At 37.4% G+C, this 22,110-nt stretch overlaps 1 protein-coding gene across 13 annotated transcripts in view; it reads right to left on the bottom strand.

Moving 5' to 3' along the window:
• The window catches only part of LOC106879467 (inward rectifier potassium channel 2), a 63,920-nt gene that overhangs the window by 35,725 nt on the left and 6,085 nt on the right, over window positions 1-22,110 (bottom strand). For 2 of the 13 annotated variants that reach the window (XM_089344649.1, XM_089344658.1), the window contains exon 1: window positions 10,650-11,195. The exons of 5 other annotated variants lie outside the window; for them this stretch is intronic. In XM_089344649.1, the coding sequence (XP_089200775.1) occupies window positions 10,650-11,053 (404 nt within the window). In that variant the 5' untranslated portion in view covers window positions 11,054-11,195. Of the gene's footprint in view, window positions 1-10,645; window positions 11,196-12,507; window positions 12,808-22,110 lie in introns of those variants that run through there. 6 more of the 13 variants (XM_089344709.1, XM_089344729.1, XM_089344669.1 and 3 more) reach the window with 5 other exon arrangements.

The following is a 22,110-nucleotide window of genomic DNA, read 5'->3' as shown; positions in this document are numbered from 1 at the left end:
TGTGCGTATGTGCGATTAGGTTCACACTCACATATACTTGTATGTGTACATGCGCATGTACAAGGTTATGATCGTAACTATTTGCGTACATATCAGCATATGTATCTATATGCGTGATGCTATATACATTTTTGTATACGCATATATGCGCAATCTAAATTTTTATGCACGTTCACTATATGTTCTTGCTTATTTTCTCTCTCTACTTCTTCCTTCCTATCCCCAGCCTTTCTCTCTTCTCTTTTCTTCCTTTTTTTCCATTTCTTTCTTTCTTTATTCTCTTTCTTTCTCCTTTCCCTTTTTTATGACAACTACATTCCCCCCGCCACCCCCTTTCCCATATTTAACGTTATTATAGATACGTTACTCTTTACCCCTCCACTCCATAGATTAAGATACAATTGTCATTACCAGTGCATAGGTTTTCCATGCGCAGGCTTATATGCGTGTGTACGTATATGTGTGTAGATTTGTACTTATGTATATATCTGTGCCTTGTAAATATAGACCTATATACGTAGATTGTCTGTGCGTATGCAGCTGTATATTTCGATGTATATATTTACATGTAGATATATATATATATATATATATATATATATATATATATGTTGTGGATAGCCTTGTATACATACACGCTATTGTATTGTATTTTATTTTATTTTATTTTGAATGCAGCGTATGCTTTATTTTATTGATTTGATTTTAAAGCGTTAATTCGAATATAATTAATTATCTATAATATGTATTTGGAGCCCATTTTTCTATTTAAGGTTTTCTTCGATATTTTTTAATAGGGTGAATCTGTATTAAATTTATTTGGTCTGTGAATTACACATCATTGACCGTTAATTGAAACGACCAATCCATGGCCCTTATTTGAAACAACCAATCAGACGAATCCATGTGTTTTAAATTTTAAATTACTTTCGATTGCATCGTTATCCTTCCTCCATTTCTAACAAAACTGTCCGATGAACGGGAACGTGAAACTCAGAGTAACGGTTTTTTTTGTTATATTTCTGCTGCTTTTAAATAAAGTATATATATATATATATATATATATATATATATATAAAGAGAGAGAGAGATTTAAGAAACAAGTTAAAAATAATGGGTCATTACATATAATTCCTTTGTTAGACCAAATTATATGTAACGGTCATTATTTTAAACTGGTTTCTTAAATATCACTCTGTAAAAACCAGTTTATTTGAAGTTCATTCACGGATTTACAAAATAGAATTGTGATGAACCACAACTTGGGATCCTACCAAAAGATTCCTTGGAGTTTTTCACATTGTTAGTCTGGTGTGCCAACAGAGAGCTTATGAAGTATTTTGCCCGGATTTATAATCCCTCAGTATATATATATATATATATATATATATATATATATATATATATCCTACTGTATTGTAATAATTAAATATGAGGAACTATAAAAAAAGATTAAAATATTCTGTGTACTGTAGAAGTATAAGCAATTTATTGCACATAAATTTTAACAATTACTTATATGGGTCCCCCAAGGTCGATATGGATTCCGATTGAGAACCACTGATCCAGAAGTTAACGACCACCCAGGGGCATTTTGAGCTTACAAGGGGAAGACAAGTATTAAGGAAGCGCTATGAGTGTGCTTGGTATTTAGAAGGTCATGATTTTTCTTAGAAATAGGATATTTTAACCAAGTACAATACTTATTTAAACATATTTTCTAAGTAAATTTTTGTTGGGATTAGAATACGTGTAGGACGTTGTGCTATCAGTGAGCAGAGACATGAATGATGATGCGCCAAAAGCTAGTATGATTTCATTATATAAGTCCTCGACTTCGTTAGTAATATCCAGAAATCTTTAACATTAAATATGTTAAATCCAACAAATTAATCTACATAACTTACTAGAAATGGCACATAACGGATGGGATAACATAAGGAAATAGAGATAATAATCTACTGCATAAAACTAGCTTCTGTTGGATTAAAATAATGTTTTTTTATTTTCTTTTACAAAATATGGGGGAAAGGATGTTTATAAAATACAATTGAGTGAAAGAGGGCGCTGAGGTGCAGAATAACTTGGTTAACGTCTTAATATATAATCCCGTATATTTTCGTTCAGAGATGTCTAGTAAATATATATATATATTTGAACGAAAATATACATTCACTGTACTCTTGAGTTATCTGTCACTTATTTCTAACCAGAGATACTTCGTTCATGACGTTATTCCCGTTTTGTATCATTAATTATCATTTTTATCAGTAACTTCATAATAAATCATAACTGATCCAAAATAATTTGTGTACTTATTCTTCCTTACATACAGATTCAAAATAAATAATAATAAAAAATGATATATTCTGCATGGACATTGAAAAAAAAAAAGAAAAAAATAAAAAAAATAAATAAAAAAAAAAGCCTGTGTTAAGAGGTTAAAGAAAAAAAAAAGACGAGAATATTTGAGAGATAGAGAGACAGAACTGTGACCACATAAGGCGGCGAGCTGGCAGAATCGTTAGCACGCCGGGCGAAATGCTTAGCGGTATTTCGTCTGCCGTTACGTTCTGAGTTCAAATTCCGCCGAGGTCGACTTTGCCTTTCATCCTTTCGGGGTCGATAAATCAAGTACCAGTTACGCACTGGGGTCGATGTAATCGACTTAATCCGTTCGTCTGTCCTTGTTTATTCCCCTCTATGTTTAGCCCCTTGTGGGCAATAAAGAAATAAGAACTATGACCACATGTATAGTCATTTTTCAAGTCTCTAGATAAGAGTGTCTTTTATTTATCGGAAAATGAATGTAAGCACGCACTCCTATGCGTACAAATATTCGTAGGAAAGCAAACATATATAAATGTATGCAAATAAACATATAGTATTCATAAATTCACCGACACGCACACACTTGTACGAAGGTTTTTTTATTAAGTAATGCCAACCAGTTAACTGGCGGATGATAGAAATAAAAGAAACTTATCACTAAAGAGCCAATGTGACCTGAACAGGTTGGAAGAGATAAACAAGTATTTTACTTGCTGCTGTTGTTGTTGTTTAGTCCTAAGTCAACGCCGATCAAGCAGTACTATAATCAAAGGCGTTCCATTCATAACAAACATGTCTTTTTCCCAGTCATGGTGTATCTAGGATTACATTATTCAACGTGTTACCTCTTCTTTTCAAGAAGGAGGTAGAGAGATTTGGTTGCCATTTCTTGGAAGTCGAATGACAGTGCAAAATCTTTTTGACTTGTTTTACTTGTTCAATCTATTAGTTGTGTGTGTGTGTGTGTGTGTGTGTGTGTGTGTGTGTGTGTGTGTGTGTGTGTGTGTGTGTGTATATATATATATATATATATATATATATATATATATATATATATATAGATAGATAGATAGATAGATAGTGGAGGCGCAATGGCCCAGTGGTTAGGGCAGCGGACTCGCGGTCATAAGATCGCGGTTTCGATTCCCAGACCGGGCGTTGTGAGTGTTTATTGAGCAAAAAAAATACCCTGCTGTACTCTTTCACCACAACTTTCTCTAACTCTTACTTCCTGTTTCTGTTGTGCCTGTAATTCAAAGGGCCAGCCTTGTGTCACACTGAATGCCCCAGAGAACTACGTTAAGGATACACGTGTCTGTGGAGTGCTCAGCCACTTGCACGTTAATTTCACGAGCAGGCTGTTCCGTTAATCGGATCAACTGGAACCCTCGACGTCGTAAGCGACGGAGTGCCAACAAGTAGCACACGGATCTTCTAAAAATGCGTTAAATCCTTTAACCTATCTATATGACAAATGCAGAGAAGGATAAAATAACACTTATAACGAAATATGTTTCGATGAGTCAATCAAATTATTGACTTTTCAACAGCAACGTCAAAGATATGATAGATGACATCTGTCCAAAGTATTGGAGTCAAAACCGGAACGACATAGCTGAAGGAAGAAAGGATTGCAACAACACCCGGCTGGTTCTCATTTCAGCCGTGTAGGTAGGAACAACGTGAAACGAAATGTCTTACTCAAGAATACAACACCTCCAACATCCCTAACTACTAAGCTAGAGTGGTGGACTCGTCAACGACAGGAAATGAAATAACCAGAACACAATAAACCTTAAGTAGAAAACGAAATTAGAATATCTACCCTGAATACGGTGACTAAGCCATATTGTGATAAAGTGGCAAACCCCTTTTTAGGATTATATTTAAGGCTTCGTTCGAGAGACGGGGACGTAACAATCTTTACTTTCGTTTTTTAAAGACATTTCGAGACTAGGGGAAAGAGCAGAGAAAGTTATTCTCAAATCGGAAACCAGAATCGAACGTGCGCAGCAAGGAACTCCGCTAAAGGCACCCGCGAACCAAGTGGTGGAGATAAACCGAGCGATGGTTTATGGCCCACCATCCAACAACTCATGAACGCAAAGAGACGGAACGAATACCACAAAGCATCTTGTCCGACGCTGTATCAATCCTACCAGTCCACCATCGTAGACTCGGACTTTATTTTTGTTGATCCTGAAAGGATGAAAAGCAGGTTAAAGCTGAAAATCCCAAACAGAAGAGTTCATAATAATACTGGTTTCAAATGTTGGCACAAGGCCAGCAATTACGTCAACTCCCAAGTACTCAACTGGTACTTATTTTATCGACACTGAAAGGATGAAAAGCAAAATCGACCTCGGCGGAATTACAATGTAATATAAAAGGTAAATTAACTAGACAGTAATTCGCAGGTCAAATATAAATACCTGTTTTGTGCCTGGTACGAATAAGAGCATAAAAACTACAATATGAAATAGGTTTCAAGGCGGCCAGCTGGCAGAAACGTTAGCATGCCGGGTGAAAGGCTTGGCGCTATTTCGTCTGTCTTTACGTTCTGAGTTCAAATTCCGCCGAGGTTGACTTTGCCTTTCATCATTTCGGGGTCGATAAATTAAGTACCAGTTGCGTACTAGGTCGATCTAGTCGACTGGCTCCCTCCCCCAAAATTTCGGTCCTTGTGCCTAGAGTAGAAAAGAATATGAAATGGGTTTAAAAGAACAACCGTATAGTTCGTCCGTCCAACAGGTTAATTAAGGGACGCATTATGATCTTAGGTAGAGGGTTCCTATTGAAAAATACATCGCAGACTCCACCTAATGTTGGTACAGCCACCAAAAAACTTGCAATTTGTTCTGGAAGGCATTGGATGAGAGCACAAAAGATTTGTTCCAGGACCCTGAAGAATGTTAAAGAAAGTACAGCCGCTAAGGATTGGGAATGAAAAGTGTAATGACGGTTGCTTCTGATAGGACCCTATGGAGGACGGTTAAGGATTCTAACACCCCCCACTACGACCCTCATAGAAATAGTGGGCAAAGAAAATAAATGAGTGGATGGATGAAACTAGACAGTAACAGCCTTCCCAGCCACAAGAACAAAAAAAAGAAGCCTAACATGTATTTATTTCAGCCACTTCCCTATCCACTAATGAAATTCGAAACGTGTGGTCAATACGATAAAATAACTGACAACCCTGGTCATGCCTGAATGCGTTTGTCTACAGACATTACAGAGTTTCTATTTAACAACTGTTGACTATGTGTTTGTAAGTTAAATATTCTAGCAAGGACACGTAATATTGGTTTCAAATTTTGACACAAAGCCATCAAATTCGCAGGAGGGAGTAAGTCGATTATATCGACCGCGGTGCTCAAATGGTACTTATTTTATCGACCTGGAAAGGATGAGAGGCAAAGTCAACCACCACGGAATTTGAACTCAGAACGCAAAGACGGACGAAATACCGTTAAGCATTTTACCAGGGGTGCTACTGATTCTGCCATCTCGCTGTCTTAAGAAGCCGTAATATCAATCGAAAAAAAAAAAAAAAGTAATTATTCATTGAGGTCAATGCACTTTAGACAAAAAAAAAATATTAAAAGACAACTACTTTTACAGTTTTGTTATGGCTAGCCTAGTGATTATGTATCAGGCTCATGATTTTAAGGTCGTGAGTTCGATTGCAGGACTAGGCGGCGCGTTGTATCCTTGAGCAAGGTAATCAATTTAACGTTGTTCCAATCTGCTTAGCTAAAATGAGTACTGGCCGAATGCTGATGCAACCTCGCTCTTCCTTCAACTATAATATCTTCGACGTTCTATCGAGTCAAAGATGGAAGAGCAAAGAAGGTATCTGTTTGCTTGTGACTACTCTGGTACCTAAAACAATTAGTGAAATGATGATACCAAGTCACGCTCGCTTGTTATAGTTTTTGTGGTTAAACATTTTGGATTTGCCGACTGAATGCTGTAACATGTCAATCATAAAAAGAAAGAGAAGCTTTCGAAATACAAAGGCGTGGAAATGAAATGTGTATTTTTATATTTTACTTCTTTCAGTCATTAGACTGCGGCCATGCTGAGGTATGGCCACAGTCTAATGACCCTTTAAACGGCCATGCTGAGGCATGGCCGTTTAAAGGGTTGTGGAAGAAAATTTTTTTTAAGCCAGGCACTTTCATCGGTGTCTTATTGCCGAAATGCTAAGTTACGATGACGTAAACAAACCAACATAGGTTGCCAAGCGGTGCAAGACAAATAACACATACATATATCATTTTCTACTCTAGGTACAAAGCCCAGTCGATTAGATCTACCCCAGTACGCAACTGGTACTTAATTTATCGACCCCGAAAGGATGAAAGGCAAAGTCGACTTCGGCGGAATTTGAACTCAGAACCTAAAGACAGACGAAACACCGTTAAGCGTTTCGCCCGGCGTGCTAACGTTTCTGCCAGCTCGCCTTTATATATATATATATATATATATATATATATATATATATATATATGAGTCTGTAAAAAAAAAACATAAATCTGAAAGAAGAAGCACTCTAAGATGTAGACCAGTATATATTAAAAATTGGGAAGGCCGGTTTATGGGATAACCTTTGGTTTTCCGTCCATAAAGGGTTTAGCTTTATGGCGTATCGTCAGATCCCAAAAACCTGTTGGAGCAAGACCTCTTAAAAATATGGAGGAAAGGTTTTGGTCAACAAGTTTTAGGGATCTTACGATACGCCATAAAGCTAAACCTTTTATGAACGAGAAATCCAAGGTAATCCCATAAACCGGCCTTCCCCATTTGCCCCCGACCTGACATCTCTACACTTCTTCGTCTGGCCGAACTTGTTCTCTTCCTCAACTGGTTCTCGTTCGCGGGGGATTTTTATCAACATTTCTCGGGAGTGGCCATGGAAACGAGAATGGGCCCCAACTGTGCGAACCTGTTCGTTAGCTACGTTGAGGCAGAAATATTCTGACGATTTACTGAACTATACGGTCATTATATTGATGACTGTATCAGTGCGACGTCACTCTCCCGCGAACTACTAAACTCCTTCCTCACCACTATCCACACAGCCCTTGCCAGAACACGGCAGGGGGGGGGGGTGAACCCTGCTGTACTCTTTCACCACAACTTTCTTCCCGTTTCTGTTGTACCTGTATTTCAAAGGGCCAGCCTTGTCACACTGTCACGCTGAATATCCCCGAGAACTACGTTAAGGGTACACGTGTCTGTGGAGTGCTCAGCCACTTGCACGTTAATCTCACGAGCAGGCTGTTCCGTTGATCGGATCAATTGGAACCCTCGTCGTCATAAGCGACAGAGTGCCAACACAGTGCATAAAGTATACAAGCGGCCCTCAAAAAACTTTCTAGTGACCCGCAATGTAATTGGAGCTGGCCAGGCCTGGTCTAAAGGAACTAAAAAGGACCTTGGATAATGTAATCTAAGATTATGCTTGAAAAGACAAGACGTCACTGTTGGAATACCTGGTGATTTTAGGTCTGGCCCGGAATAAACAACTACAAAAAGGTGGACCACGGCGCTTTTATGCAATCGTTCCACTTACTAGAAATAGAAGCCGAATTCTTTCACGCATTGCAGTCTTAAAAAAAAAAAAGACAGAGACAGTGGACAATATGATCGCGGTATATATATATATATATATATATATATATATAGATAGATAGATAGACGAGACGGACATGACCGGAATGGTTTTGATCATAAATCTACTCAGTTAGGGTTAAACAACAGTAACATCTACAACAATGTCGAGAACAACAGTTCAAAATCGTATGATATAGTTAGTTGTGCAAGAGGTCACTTTTGAATAAACGAGAAAGTAGCACGAATAATGAAAAACGTGACATTTTATAGCAAGACGTCTGAATCACATTTGTACTTGAGGTCATACTGGTACTTAGCTATGTATCCAAAGGTACAGCGGACCGAAAGGATTTATTTACACATCTTCGTTCAATTCTGTCGGGGTGGGGATTGTCAAAATTGTAAAAGAATATTCAACAAATTAAAATGAACATAGGAGTATTTTTTTTAAAACTCGGTGAATAACTAGCTATTTTTCTTTTTTGTTCCGATAGATAATAAAATAAAAACGGATTAAAATTGAATTTTGAAAAATGTACTTTACATATGCAACACATGGGATTGTGATAATAAAGAGAAAAAAATTGAGAAGAAAAAAGAAAGCTACTTGAGGTTTAGTTGTTCTCAAATGCATTCCTTAAATTTTTTTTTCAAGTTGCTAATGAAAATGTACAAATGTCACACGGTAAATTTGACAGCTTCTTTTGTAATTAACGAACCTTGTGATTCATCCCATGTCAAATGACGTTTGATATTATCAACAGGCACATAAAATAAAAATAAACCAGTATATTTTCAGCCTACATAATCCAGTTAAAAATGTTCTGTCATCATTCATAGTTATAGACACACACACACACACACACACAACCATGAACGAACGATGAAAAAACATTTTTGGTATGACTTACTGATACTCATTTTATCTCTCGTTTTCTTTATCACTCATATAAAAATGGAACAGTGCAGTAAAGAATGAAATGTATTAAAATAGTTAGAATTAAAGTAATAAAAACTAAAGCAGCCTTATATTAAAATATACGTGTGTATAACACAACATCAGGTTATACACACCGGTATACAAATGTATAAAATAAGATATACAACCATGGAGCAGCACTAGCTGTCATATTTTGTCCGAGAGAAACTTCTGAAAAAGACTTAGGCCTGACTCAGAATGTCGTGGGTATTCGATATTGAAGATATGAAATCATGTCGAAACACTGTTTGGCGGTCCCCCGACATCCTGAACGAAGACCTTTTTAAATTTTTATTTAACACAATAATCTCTTGAAAAATTTGTCCGAGATAAAATATTAGTGCCATTCCACGTTTGTATGCACATTGTTATACACATCAGTATATCAAAATGTTTTTTATACGTTGATGGTCAAATTTTACAAAGACAAGACTCGAGTCGATTTCGACGAAGAAGCGTTTAGTTATTCGAGGGAGTGAACGGCTAACTCATTGAAATAGCTTGCAAATGGCTGTAGTAGAAGCACTTGCACAGGATTCATGCAATAAGATCAAACCCAACCACATGACTGCGAATTGATCTGGTTCTTAACCACGCATACTACCACAAAGACAGGACAATAAATCACAGACTTACTGAAAGTAATTGTTCATCTCACTTAGGAAATGACTATGAACCATATGGAAGAAAAAAAATTATCCTCTTTCTTATAAACAAATTAAGGAATTATATTAACAACAAATAATCATCTTTTAACATAGGCACAAGGCCTCAAATGTTCGGGGAAGGGCTAAAGTCAATTTTATTGCTCCTGCTACTTGATAGGTACTTTTTACGGTTCACTTAGGAAGAAGGAGCAGTGGGCTCTCCGAGATTGATAGGTTGATGTTCTCTAAGTCAATGACTCAAAGAACCGCGACAAAATAGGAATTCCATAATGTTAACATTCTGGTCAGTATCAAGGTCAGAAGGATGATAAGTAGAGTTGGACCAGACGGGCGGTGAATTCCTTATGTAAAAGGGCCGTCACTAAATACTGTAAAGCGTTTTGGTGGATGATCTACTTTTGTAACTAGTCTGTCTAACTTCAATAAATAAATAATTCTAATATAGACACAAAGTCTGAAATTACGTGGGAAGGAAATAATCCATTGTACTTGACTGGTACTTTATTTTACCGACCCAGAAAGGATGAATGATAAAGTTGACCTTGTCGGAATTTGAAACCAGAACGTAAAGGGCTGGAAGAAATGCTGCTAAGCGTTTTGTCCGACCTGCTAATGATTTTGCCAGCTCACAACCTTTCACTAAATAAATAATTCTTTTTACAACAGGTATAAGGCTTGAAATTTTAAGAGGTTAAGTCGATGTAATCGACTTCATTTCTTAATTAGCGCTTATTTTATCGTCCCCTAATCTCGGCGGAATTTGAACTCAGAACGTAAAGACAGATGAAATGCCGATTTCTTTATTACCCATAAAGGGATATACAAAGAATTTTTAAGACATCACAAAACATAAAGACAGTACAAACCGCAAACATAAAATCGGGGTAATTAAAATAAAATGATAATATGCAAGAATGAAAAAAAATGAGGCGCAATGTCCACTCGATCCCCGAAGTCGGGTGGTTACATTTATCCAGTTTGTCACTTTTACGTTCAACGTCATGTAAACATTTTAACGGTTTTGCAACTCAAAAAATTGAAATACTCGCGTTATTTTTCTTCCATTAATCATTGTTACGTCCGTCCTTAACAACTGCAAATAATCAGTTCTAGGGTGTGGTGTCTCCACCAACCATATCCGTTTCGTTATTATATTTTCACCAAGTTCTTTTATGCACTCCCAGCATCTTTCCTCACTTTTCAAAATGCATTTTTCAGCACATTTCTCCGGCATTTTCACTCTTATTATTTCTCTCAACCTCTCGACTTTTCTCTCCATCTGCTCGCAATTCTCGTACTTCATCAAAACCCCCTTGTATTTCACATCTTTATCCGTTCTCTCTTCCTCCTCTTGTACATTATTAGTTTCTGGCTTTTTTATCTCTTTTTTTGTGTTCTGTTGACCGTTCCTTTGACTTATTTTTCCTTCGCTTTTTAGGGTTAGTAGCTCCATTTTCGTTCTTCTTTGTTTTCTCGGTTTCACACTTCTGTCTCTCTTTTATTTCCTCAGTTTGGTCTACAATTCTTTCCTCCTCTGTTTGTGCTTTCTCTTGCTGTGGCTGTGTGAACTCATATAGGGGGCATTTGGTCTTCATATGACCTCTCTCCCAGCATATATAACAATTTGGTTTTCTTCCCTCGACTGCGACATTTAACGTTTTCTCGTCCTCCACTTCTATCTGGTAGGGAATTCTTTCTATGTCCTCGAATGTGGCAAAAGGCCACATTTCGAGTCCAAATCCCCACCATTTGCACACTTTTGTTATCGCCACTGGTCCCAATTCCGGCTCCTCCTTGGTTGCAGCCAGCACTGTTGCAACCAACCACTCTGGTTTAATATCTGGTGTAACTCTGGGAATTCGTATTTTCACACTTCTTCCTCTATAACTTGGTAGTAATGCTATTTTCTCACTTCTTAATATGTTGGTTGCATGCTTGGTTGCCTCTTCTACAGTGGCGAACCTCACCTCAACCGTACCGAACTTTCTTCCTCTGTTGATGTACGTGGCTTCATTGACAATTTCACCCAAGCACTCCTCGATTTCCTCTTCCGTCACCATTTCAATTTTACCGGTTTCTACAGCCTGTGTACGATACACTACTGTCCTCAGAATTTTAGTTTCTTTAGTCTCTTTTGGGGGACATAATTTGTACGAGTCTCCCTCAACTTCTATCAAATTCCTGCTTCTGGTCACCACCTCCATATCCAACTTGATTAACTTAGTTTCCAGCGGCACTGGCTTCCTCACCGCAGTGACCTTGGCGTAGCTCTCCATACTGGAGACACTACCACTTACCATAGCTGGGGAAAATGCAGCAGCTCACGTGAAATGCAACCGTAATAATTCCACAAAAATCACAATTATTCACCGAGACAGTTTTCACAAAGTAACACATCAGTATTCACAACAATTCACAGAGCCGTTATACCGCTAAGCATTTTGCCCGGCGTGCTAACGATTCTGCCAGCTCGCTTCCTTAATAATAATAACAGTAGTAACAACAGGTTTCATTGAAGTAGAATATAATGAGTTTGTTTATTATCGGCTCTTTTGATAAAACAATTGTCAATACCAGTTATTTATTGCAGTTGGTCTGATCGACTATAATCTTCTCGGGCAATTTACTTACTGCTTACTCAAAAGAAGCCATTATTATAGTGGTGAAGAAGGGCGGTGGTTTATCACAGTTATTAAACTGTCGAACAAAAATTTTATATTCATTTATTTCCCATTAAAACTTGGCCCTTTACCCTTCGTAGGACTGATAAAATAAGAATTAGTCAAAAGATTCAATCGACTGCTCCCTACCTCTCTCAAAATATATAGCTTTGCACGTACTCGTATGTTAGAAAACGTTATAAACAGGGTGAGTGTGATAGTGTAAAAGAAATAACAGAATGCCTACTTTTCAGCGTTTAGATCGGTCTCCACAGGAACCACAGAGCTGACTTTGCCGTTCAGACGGAGCGTGGAAGGTGTATTAAATAAGTACCTGATATCTGTTGGAAGTAAATTTAATAGACTACGGCACTTCCCTATGACTTTGGGGGTGTTTGCTATTGTTTTGGTCAACATAGAATAGAAGTAGTTTATCGGTTGGCAATACGGTTTCGATTTTAGTCGGAGCCAATCACTTGGTTAACCTCACTTTTTCATTGTAATTGCATATCCTCAGATTAGCCCTAAGTAAGCATGATGGTAGACGTTCTAGCCGTGACCCGCAGTTTAATGACTGAAACAAGTAAAAGATACCTAGGACTACATTATCAAATGTATCATCACATTTTTAAGATGTGTGATTTGAGTGAAATTTGGTTACTATTCCAAGCAGCAAATGTTCCTAAAAACTTGAGGCTTTGTGTTTATGCAAGAAATCATTTTTGTGGCGTACGCACCTAATCAATGGGATTTTCTCTTCAAATCGATATCGGAGACCAGATTTATATTCTCCCTTTGAAATCATTTCATTTTATACCGGTAATGTTCTTTGAAAATATATAAATGTCACAGATTCTTTTATATCTTTTCTGAAGTTATCGACAAAATTTTTCGTTTTCTTTTCTTTTAGTAATTTTTACAGAAAAAAACTAGTGCAGAGTCAAAAACGACGGCACCTGAATAGCACAGTCTTTATATATGGTTTTACGAAATAGTTGGTATTACAAACATAAAAAAAAATCTTTGAAACTAATTATGGGCATTGAAATTTGGATGAACTTCTTCAAAATCTAACGCCCTTCCTTACGACACTGAGACGATGTATGGATGAAAGTATTCACGTACGAAAACATTACGATTATTAGAATGGTATCGATGTCGCGACCGGTAGGCAATCGAACTGACTGTTTCATAGCAAGTCTCCAAATATTTAATGCTGAATCGATTTTGCAGGCTATTTTCCAGAGAGGCGATTAAATACAGTAATATAATATATAATCGAGTTGATTTAAACGACCATAACTTTTAACACACACACACACAGTGAGAGAGAGTGACGGATGCAAATAAACAGATAAAATTCTGTAGGTTTGATATAAAATATATATATATATTGTGTATATCAAACCCAAGAAATTGTATCTGTTTGTTTGTATCATTGTCTCCATATCTGTGCACTTGGATTCCCCTTATAGTCACTCTTTACCCCACTGACTTGGTCCTCGGAGTGTAAGTTCAAATCTTTTGAGCGCTAAGTATTTTCTATATAGAGATTCTCCCGATCTCCTCTATTAACTCTCTCTCTCTCTTATATATATATATATGTATATATATATATAGGGGGGGAGAGAGAGAGAAAAGAAATGGAGCAATAATTAACAATGAAAAGTGGAACATTGGTGTTTAAAAGTCATTATTTAATTGAATATATATATATATATATATATATATATATATATATATATATATATATATATATATATATATAACGTAAGAGAGTTAGTCTGCCATAGACACCTGTGCTTTGGTTCTTTCTTTCTTTTTCTTTTCTTCCTTTTTTGTCACTTTTGCTATGAATTAAATTAATGAATTCAACGGGATACACCGTCTGCAAGTAGTTGGGTTCAGCAAATTATCCTCCATTCTCTCTCTCTCTCCCTCTCCCTATATATATATATATATATATATATATATATATATATCAGTTGAATAAAGTTGCCTTTAATCCTTTCAGGGTCAATAAATTAAGTATTAGTTGAACACTGGGGTCGATGTAAGCGACTCATCCCCACTTCCCCCAAGCTACCCTTATGGTAAGAATTTGAAATAATAATAATAATTATTATTATTGTTATTATCATTATTGAGGTGGCGAGCTGCCGGAATTGCTAGGACGCCGGGCCAAACACTTAGCGGTATTTCGTCTGTCGCTACGTTCTGAGTTCAAATTCTATTGAGGTCGACTTTGCCTTTCATCATTTCGGGGTCGACAAATAAAGTACCAGTCAAGTACTGGGTCGATGTGATCGATTGTCCCCCACCTCACAAATTTCAGGCCTTGTGCCTATAGTAGAGAGGATTATTATTATTATTATTTATAATGCAATTTGTGATGTAACTATCAAGTCTGTAAGGGTGGTACAGATGGTAACGCACTGAGCAGTAGTTAATTTTGTAACCGAGTTCAAATCTTGCAGTCGTCTTCGACATTGCATTTTATCCCACCGTTGGTCTGCAGGAAATATTTTTTATATTCAGTTTAATAGACTACAGCTGCTCCAGCACATCATCGATGATTGTGTATAGGTACAAATTATATTTTGCAACGGAAATTTATACAGTCAGGGGGTCACGGAGTGAAGGGGTATACAAAAACCCAAATAGCGTAATGGGCAGAAACATGAGAAGGAATTTTTACTTAGGATATAAAGATAATTTCATCAGAGGAAAATATCTAGTCTGATTTGAAACACGTTTTAATGTCGTAAGAAATCATTACAAATGACGTTCTATGAATCACTGACAAAATTTTAGCGTATACGAAGACAATATTTTAATACAGTTACAGAATAACGTGAGTTCAATGTTACGAGGTCAAATTATTTTTTGCTACCATAAATGTTTCTAGGTCAGTAAGAGAACTGTTAGTGATTTACGGCCTCGAGGTTTCCTCCTATAAACCTTCTGTGCCATTTTAAACAGAAATAACAGATTTAGTATTCAAATATATATCAACTCCGTAAAGTTTTGAAAAAGAGGTGATTATTACTTAGACATAAAAGGCGCAGGAGTGGCTGTGTGGTAAGTAGCTTGCTACCAACCACATGGTTCCGGGTATACTCCCACTGCGTGGCACCTGGGGCAAGTGTCTTCTACTATAGCCTCGGGCCGACCAAAGCCTTGTGAGTGGATTTGGTAGACGGAAACTGAAAGAAGCCCGTCGTATATATATATATATATATATATATATATATATGTATATATGTGTGTGTGTGTGTGTGTGTGTGTGTGTGTGTGTGTGTGTGTGTGTGTGTGTGTCTGTGTTTGTCCCCCCAACATCGCTTGACAACCGATGCTGGTGTGTTTACGTCCCCGTAACTTAGCTGTTCGGCAAAAGAGACCGATAGAATAAGTACTAGGCTTCCAAAGAATAAGTCCTGGGATCGATTTGCTCGACTAAAGGCGGTGCTCCAGCATGGCCGCAATCAAATGACTGAAACAAGTAAAAGAGTAAAATAACACTATGTCTCATGATTTTTGTCCTTGGATAGCAACGGTTATTTCTAATTTGCCTACCCTTAAAAAGTATGAAAAATGGTGAATATTTCCTTCAAACTTTACTTTCCTTAATGTTTATTCAAGCCTGAAAGAATCCATCTCAACGATGCTTCCCCACTATTCCTGCTCATGATCAGAGATACAAACTGTGATTAGAAATACACATCAGAGATACACATTGTCAGCCCTAAAAGACATGCTGAAATGGTTAAGGTCAAGCAACTGACAAGTAAATCTGTGGTATTGCGAAGAATATTTGCTATAACGATATTTCTACTAGAGCAACTCAGCGCTGAATCTCTCTGAAATGTAATGGAAAATAGGTCGGTTTCAAAACATTGATGTCAAGCTCAGAAAAGCAAAGTTTGAAAGGAATAGTAGTCATTTCCTTTGATTTCTAGATAGAAGCAAAGTGGAAATAACACTTACTGACCAAAGAAAAAAAGAAAAGAAAAAAAAAAGAATTGTTACACAGTGTAATTCGGTCACATGATTAGCTTGACAAGATTTTATTACTTTCTAAATAACAGCAAAAAGTTGTTGGGACTGTTTCCAAATATTGTTTTATGTAACATTAATACTGAATCAAACAGTTTTTTTAGGTCTCAGAAGTCTAATCATATCGTTTATCTTTTACTTGTTTCAGTCATTGGACTGCGGCCATGCTGGAGCACCGCCTTGAAAAGTTTAGTTGAACAAATCATCACCAATGTTTATTTTCAAAACCTGATACTTATTTTATCGGTTCCTTGTACCGAATCGCTGTTACGGGGACGTAAATAAACCAACACCGATTGTCAAGCGATGGGTGGGAAACAAAGACATATATATATATATATATGTATCCCAACCACATGGTATATGCATATATATTTGTGTATGTGTTTGTTCCCCCACCATCGCTTGACAAACGATGTTTGTGTTTACGTCCCCGTAACCTAGCAGTTCGGCAATAAGGGCAACAATTTTGGTGAGAGTTAGTGAATACTACAGACCTCATTACTTGTCTGGTACTTAAATTAATCCACCACAGAGAGGAAAGGCAAAGTTGACCTCGGCAGGATTTGAAATCAGAACGTAAAGAGTCGTAAATAAATAACACAAGGAACTTTTTTCCGACCCCTCCAACGATTCTGCCATCTCACCGCCTTACTTCCTCTTGTATTAATAAGAAAACAAAAGATTTTGCATCCGTACAATTCTTCTTTTTTTGTCATGGTGCTATACAAGTTTATAGACCTCTTAATTTCATTAAAACACGACAATTTGTCCCCTCCTCTATGAAAAAGTTGATTTGTAGTCAGCATGTTTTCTACTTTTACATTACGAACAGACACAGTAAGTTTAGCACAGACGATCCTCTTCTGGGCTTAAAACTGACTGATGTAAAATGTAACCTTTGTCTTCTAGGATGTGCAGTAAATTTGCGAGAAATATTTTGAGAGAGAGACGTTGAGAAACACGAGAAGTCCGGTTAATACGAGAAGTCAGGTTAATACGAGAAGTCCGGTTGAAATACATAATGTTACACTGCACCCTTTCCTTTGACATTCATCTTTCCGGGTTGATAAAACATGTACAAGGTCAAATACTGAAATTTATTTACATTGACTACATACCTCCCCCATCATGATGTGATTTTTTTCTACATCATTACTACACAGAGGCATAGCAGCGAGCTAGCAGAATAGTTAGCATACCACAAAAATAAAAATAAAAATGCTTAGCGGTATTTCTTCCAGCTCTTTACGTTCTGTGTTCAAAAGCCATGAGGTCGACAAAAATAAGTACCAGTTGTGTACTGGATCGATGCAATCGACTTACTCCTTACCTCAAAATTGATGACCTTGTGGAAAATTGCAAAGACATTACACAGAGGCAATGCAGCAAGCTGGCAGACTCGTTAGCGCGTCGGAAAGAAGTGCTTGGCGGCATTTCTTCCGCTCTTAATGTTCCGAGTTCAAATTCCACCGAAGTCGATTTTGTCTTTCATCTCAGAGTCGAAAGCACAATATACCAGTCAAGTACTGACGTCGGCGTAATCGACTTCCCCATTACTCCCTAAAAATGTTGGCCAAATGGCAAAATGTAAAGCATATTACACAGAGATGGCAAAATCCTGAGATCAAATCCCTCAATAGTCGATTTTGTCTCCCATCGTCACAAGTTGATAAAATATGTATCAGTAATGTTTGGGTTATTTCGAAGGAATAACAAAATAGTTATTGATGGAGGGAGAAATCTGCTAAAGCGCTTAATACGAGTCTTATAAAATTAATTTTGACTGAGAAATGACGTTTCGCTTAACAGCTTATATATCCATTTATTACATCCGTTCAAAACCCGCTCACCCGTCCGTCCATTCATCCATCTATCATCTACCTATAAAATCTAAATGAGAAATAGTAGAGGTACACCTGTACCTCAACCGTTACCCATTTATATTTTATTAGTCTCGGAATTTGCCCTTCGTGAATATTATGGACCGTATATTTAATTTTATGTACATGTCTGAAAAGCTCAAGAGCGGATTTCTTCACTACATACACTGCAAGAATATCATTCGGCCAAACTTGGTACGTAACGTACCAAGTTTGATATCTACATAATATTGTTGTGTGTGTATATCATTCCGACCTAACGATGTGCCTCAGTTTAAGTACCTAATCCATCCGTCCGCCTATCTATCTATCTATCTATCTATCACTGAATATTGAAACATATGGAATGGATAAGATAAAGGGATGCCAAGTTCATGCATATGATTTTCCTCACGTTATTGGTGTACTCTTTATATTGCATTATAGTACGTCCCAGACCGTATCACATTAAACTCCCTCACGAAACGGTGGGAGTTTAATACGTGATTACTAATAAGACCCGCGACATGAATGGTAAATTTGTTGCGCACTAAACGCATCCGTTGTTACTCATCACTCTCTCTCTCCCTCACACACACACACACACACACACACACACACACACACACACATTTAAACGCTATCGTCACCTGTTATGGTAGTTTTCAGAAAATTTTCATCGGTGTTCGAACACTCAAACAACCCCTAACTCACCGATTGGGTTCCCTTTCGTTCAGAAATCTCGTTTGCAGCAACTCGATGCAGCTTAAGTGTTTTATGTAACACGAACTTTGTCACATGATTTTAAACTCGTATATGTTTGAGTTGCGGAGTGTTTAATATCGATAAGAGTTGCTTGTTGACACATTGAGTGTACAGTACTTGACCGCCTATCCTCTTTGTTATTTCGTAGCTCTGTACAATCAGCACTACTATCACCACAACTAAGGTTAAAAACCACAGTATCACAGACGCTAAATATTACTCTAATTCTATTGAAGAGTAAATCTATTGCTACAGTATATATTACTGCTATCTATATCAGTATTATCATCACAATACAGCTATAGTAGTTAACTGTCACGCCAGAAAAACTTTCGAAAACTTGTAATTTATTTTTACTTTATTTTGTTCACATGTATAAAGGTTGTTGTTGTTTAGCACCAGGACCAGCTGTTTGAACGGACTTATGATGAAAGACAGTGATTCGAAGGGCTTATAAGAGGACTGCAGTGGAGTGCAAGGTTAACCACCTAATCCTAGCCTTCAGGGATCAAATTGCTATAGAAAGGAAGAGTAAACTTTTGATCCCCAAAACTCGATGGGGCGTTAAGAGGAACTAAAACTGAGGACCATATTATCCCTTTCCTGTATCCTTTCCTTATTTAAGACAATTGTGTATGATCTGAACAAGATTTAGCGGCTATGTCTAGATAGTTGAAGTACCAAGTACAGGCTATACCGCGTTGACTTAAAACATTGAAGCAACAAAGTATGAAGTCGTCTTCTCTCAATGACTTGGACTCTGAAACTAATAACTCTGAAACATCCCCACTGACTTGCCCCCCCCCCCCAGCTGATTACGATCCTAACTACCATTATAAGTATTTAATGATCACTCTCCAGGTTATAATTCTCTGTGAAGGTACGGATAGTACATAATCAAGAAGGCTGTTTATAAGAGTTTCTTTTAAACATATCTAGCTTTTGGAAGGGACTAATGACATTCCCTTGAAAAGCCGAATTGCTTCTCATTGCTAAGGACTAGTTGGATACCAGGAATTTCAAGCAAATGTTTACCCCCAAAATAGAGCTGCTGCAAGGGTATTCAGTGCCCTTGGTCAACCTTATAATATGCGTCCTTTTCTCCTATCCCTACAATGTGCGCCCCTTTTCTCATCCTTACGATGTACGCTTCCTTCTTCCAGCCCAACAGTGGTAGCCCCTTTTCCAATGTTTTCTGCAACATCATCCAGCTATTTACCTTTATAACACGAACTGAAAGATGCAGTCGAATAATTGTAGTTAAATTGTGAACAGGAAATCTATGGTTTTATGATTATAAACGAGTAATGTAAAATATGTATATCACTGAGTGAGTGTCTGAGCAAAATATTTCATGTCAAATCATCGGCAGGTCATAATACCACACGTCTCTCATGTCCTCCATCATCATCCTCGCTTTATTCCGGGAGCGACCTTTCCCGCTTTCTTTATTACCAAGTTTTCATGGAGCCCCATTTTAGCGCCCCAGATGGTTGCCTTGTTTGGCTAGTCCGTAGCGTTGGCCCTATCTCACTGTTGTCATGAGACATAGTTTCCATTAGAGTTTTCTCCATCAGTACTTGGCTCAAATGAGGAGCTTCCACTATAGGACAATGGTTTAACTATGCAAAGGAGGGGGTGTTTAACTCCTTGCAGCTCGAGGCATTACATAGCTGCATACCTAATCAGAGGCAGGGGCATAAACACGCATTTACACCTCATACACACATCCATATATATTTTTATGAAAAAAGTTAAATAATACACTACAGAGCACATGAATTAATTCTATCTAAAAATATAATGAATTCCAAAATGTTGGAGATCTACTTGCCTGGCAAGTGATTTGATGTGAGACTGTATTGAAACTAAAACAATTATTGCGTTGAAGACATATTTGTCATTCAAAAACGCACAAAAACAATCATCATATGACCTCCTTAACGTAAGTACAACTTTATGAAAAGCCAGAGGCTGCAAGGAAGCTACCTTTATAGACGTAATGTGTTCAAAAACAATGTACTTCAGAACTAGATGAAACAAAACCGTTCCAGAAGCGACAGCGAGAATGAGATACACATTTCGTTGTTTTGCAGTTTGTCAAAGCCACGCACTCAAGTCACCTCAGCCAGTCTGAAGTATATAAAGTCACATTTTTTTATTACCCACAAGGGGCGACATAGAGGGGACGATACAACCTGATTTGGGGTCAGATGAAAACGAATGAATTAACAGAAACATGCATTTAAAAAATTTTACAATGAAATCGAATTTTAATCGGATGATGCGACAGACCGGAAGACATTACGGATGGAGTGGTAAGGCGGGTTTAGCACGGACCCCTCGTGCCCCGCCTCGTCACTGATAGCCGAGATGAGTCCTTCGTCTCATTCATGTGGTTACATTTATTCGCAACTTTCGTGCTACACTCTTCCATCGACTCTCAAACATTTTCGCAGTCAGGCATTTTCTCTCTAGCTCTACTTTCCTTTTGAGGTGGAAGGTGAAATAATTCACCAGTGCAGAGCTAGATATGGAAATGCCTGACTTTATACCATTCACCCTCGTTTCTGAAGTATATAAAGTCAATGAATAAACAATCCAACGACTTTGCAAAGAGAACTCTAGGCTGAATAAAATTCAAATATGCAAAAGAAGCAACTCTAAATTGTTTCATTCCGTGCGTTTTTAATGGCTGTTATGTCTTCCACGCTCTAATTGGTTTATTCCAAAACTATTTTAGACCAAGACTAAAATATATTTCCTTTACGTATTTGTCTTGCAAAATACTTGATATAATACCATTGCACTTTGGGAGGATCATTCTGTCCATAAAAATCCTTAGAATTAATTCCTATGATCTATGGCGAGCCACACCTGAACCCTTTATAGAGAATGTTTTGCCATAGATGAAAATAAGTTTCTTATTTCTTTATTGCCCACAAGGGGCTAAACATAGGGGACAAACAAGGACAGACAAAGCGTGAAAAGCTGGAAATATTATTTCAAAAGTCGTTTACAGACAAATACGTGCGCGCGCGCACACACACACACACACACACACACTTCAAGATTTTTGATATGAACTCTTTATTATTAGTCAATTGACAAATACAGAAGTTGGATTTGAACCTGTGTATGTGTGTTATCATTATTGGCGTAATGAC

This window comes from Octopus bimaculoides, chromosome 2, assembly GCF_046866305.1.
Source record: "Octopus bimaculoides isolate indiv1 chromosome 2, ASM4686630v1, whole genome shotgun sequence".
Classification (NCBI taxonomy): Eukaryota; Metazoa; Mollusca; class Cephalopoda; order Octopoda; family Octopodidae; genus Octopus; species Octopus bimaculoides.
Note: the sequence above shows the minus strand (reverse complement) of the source record. Positions and strands in the feature narration are given on the sequence as shown.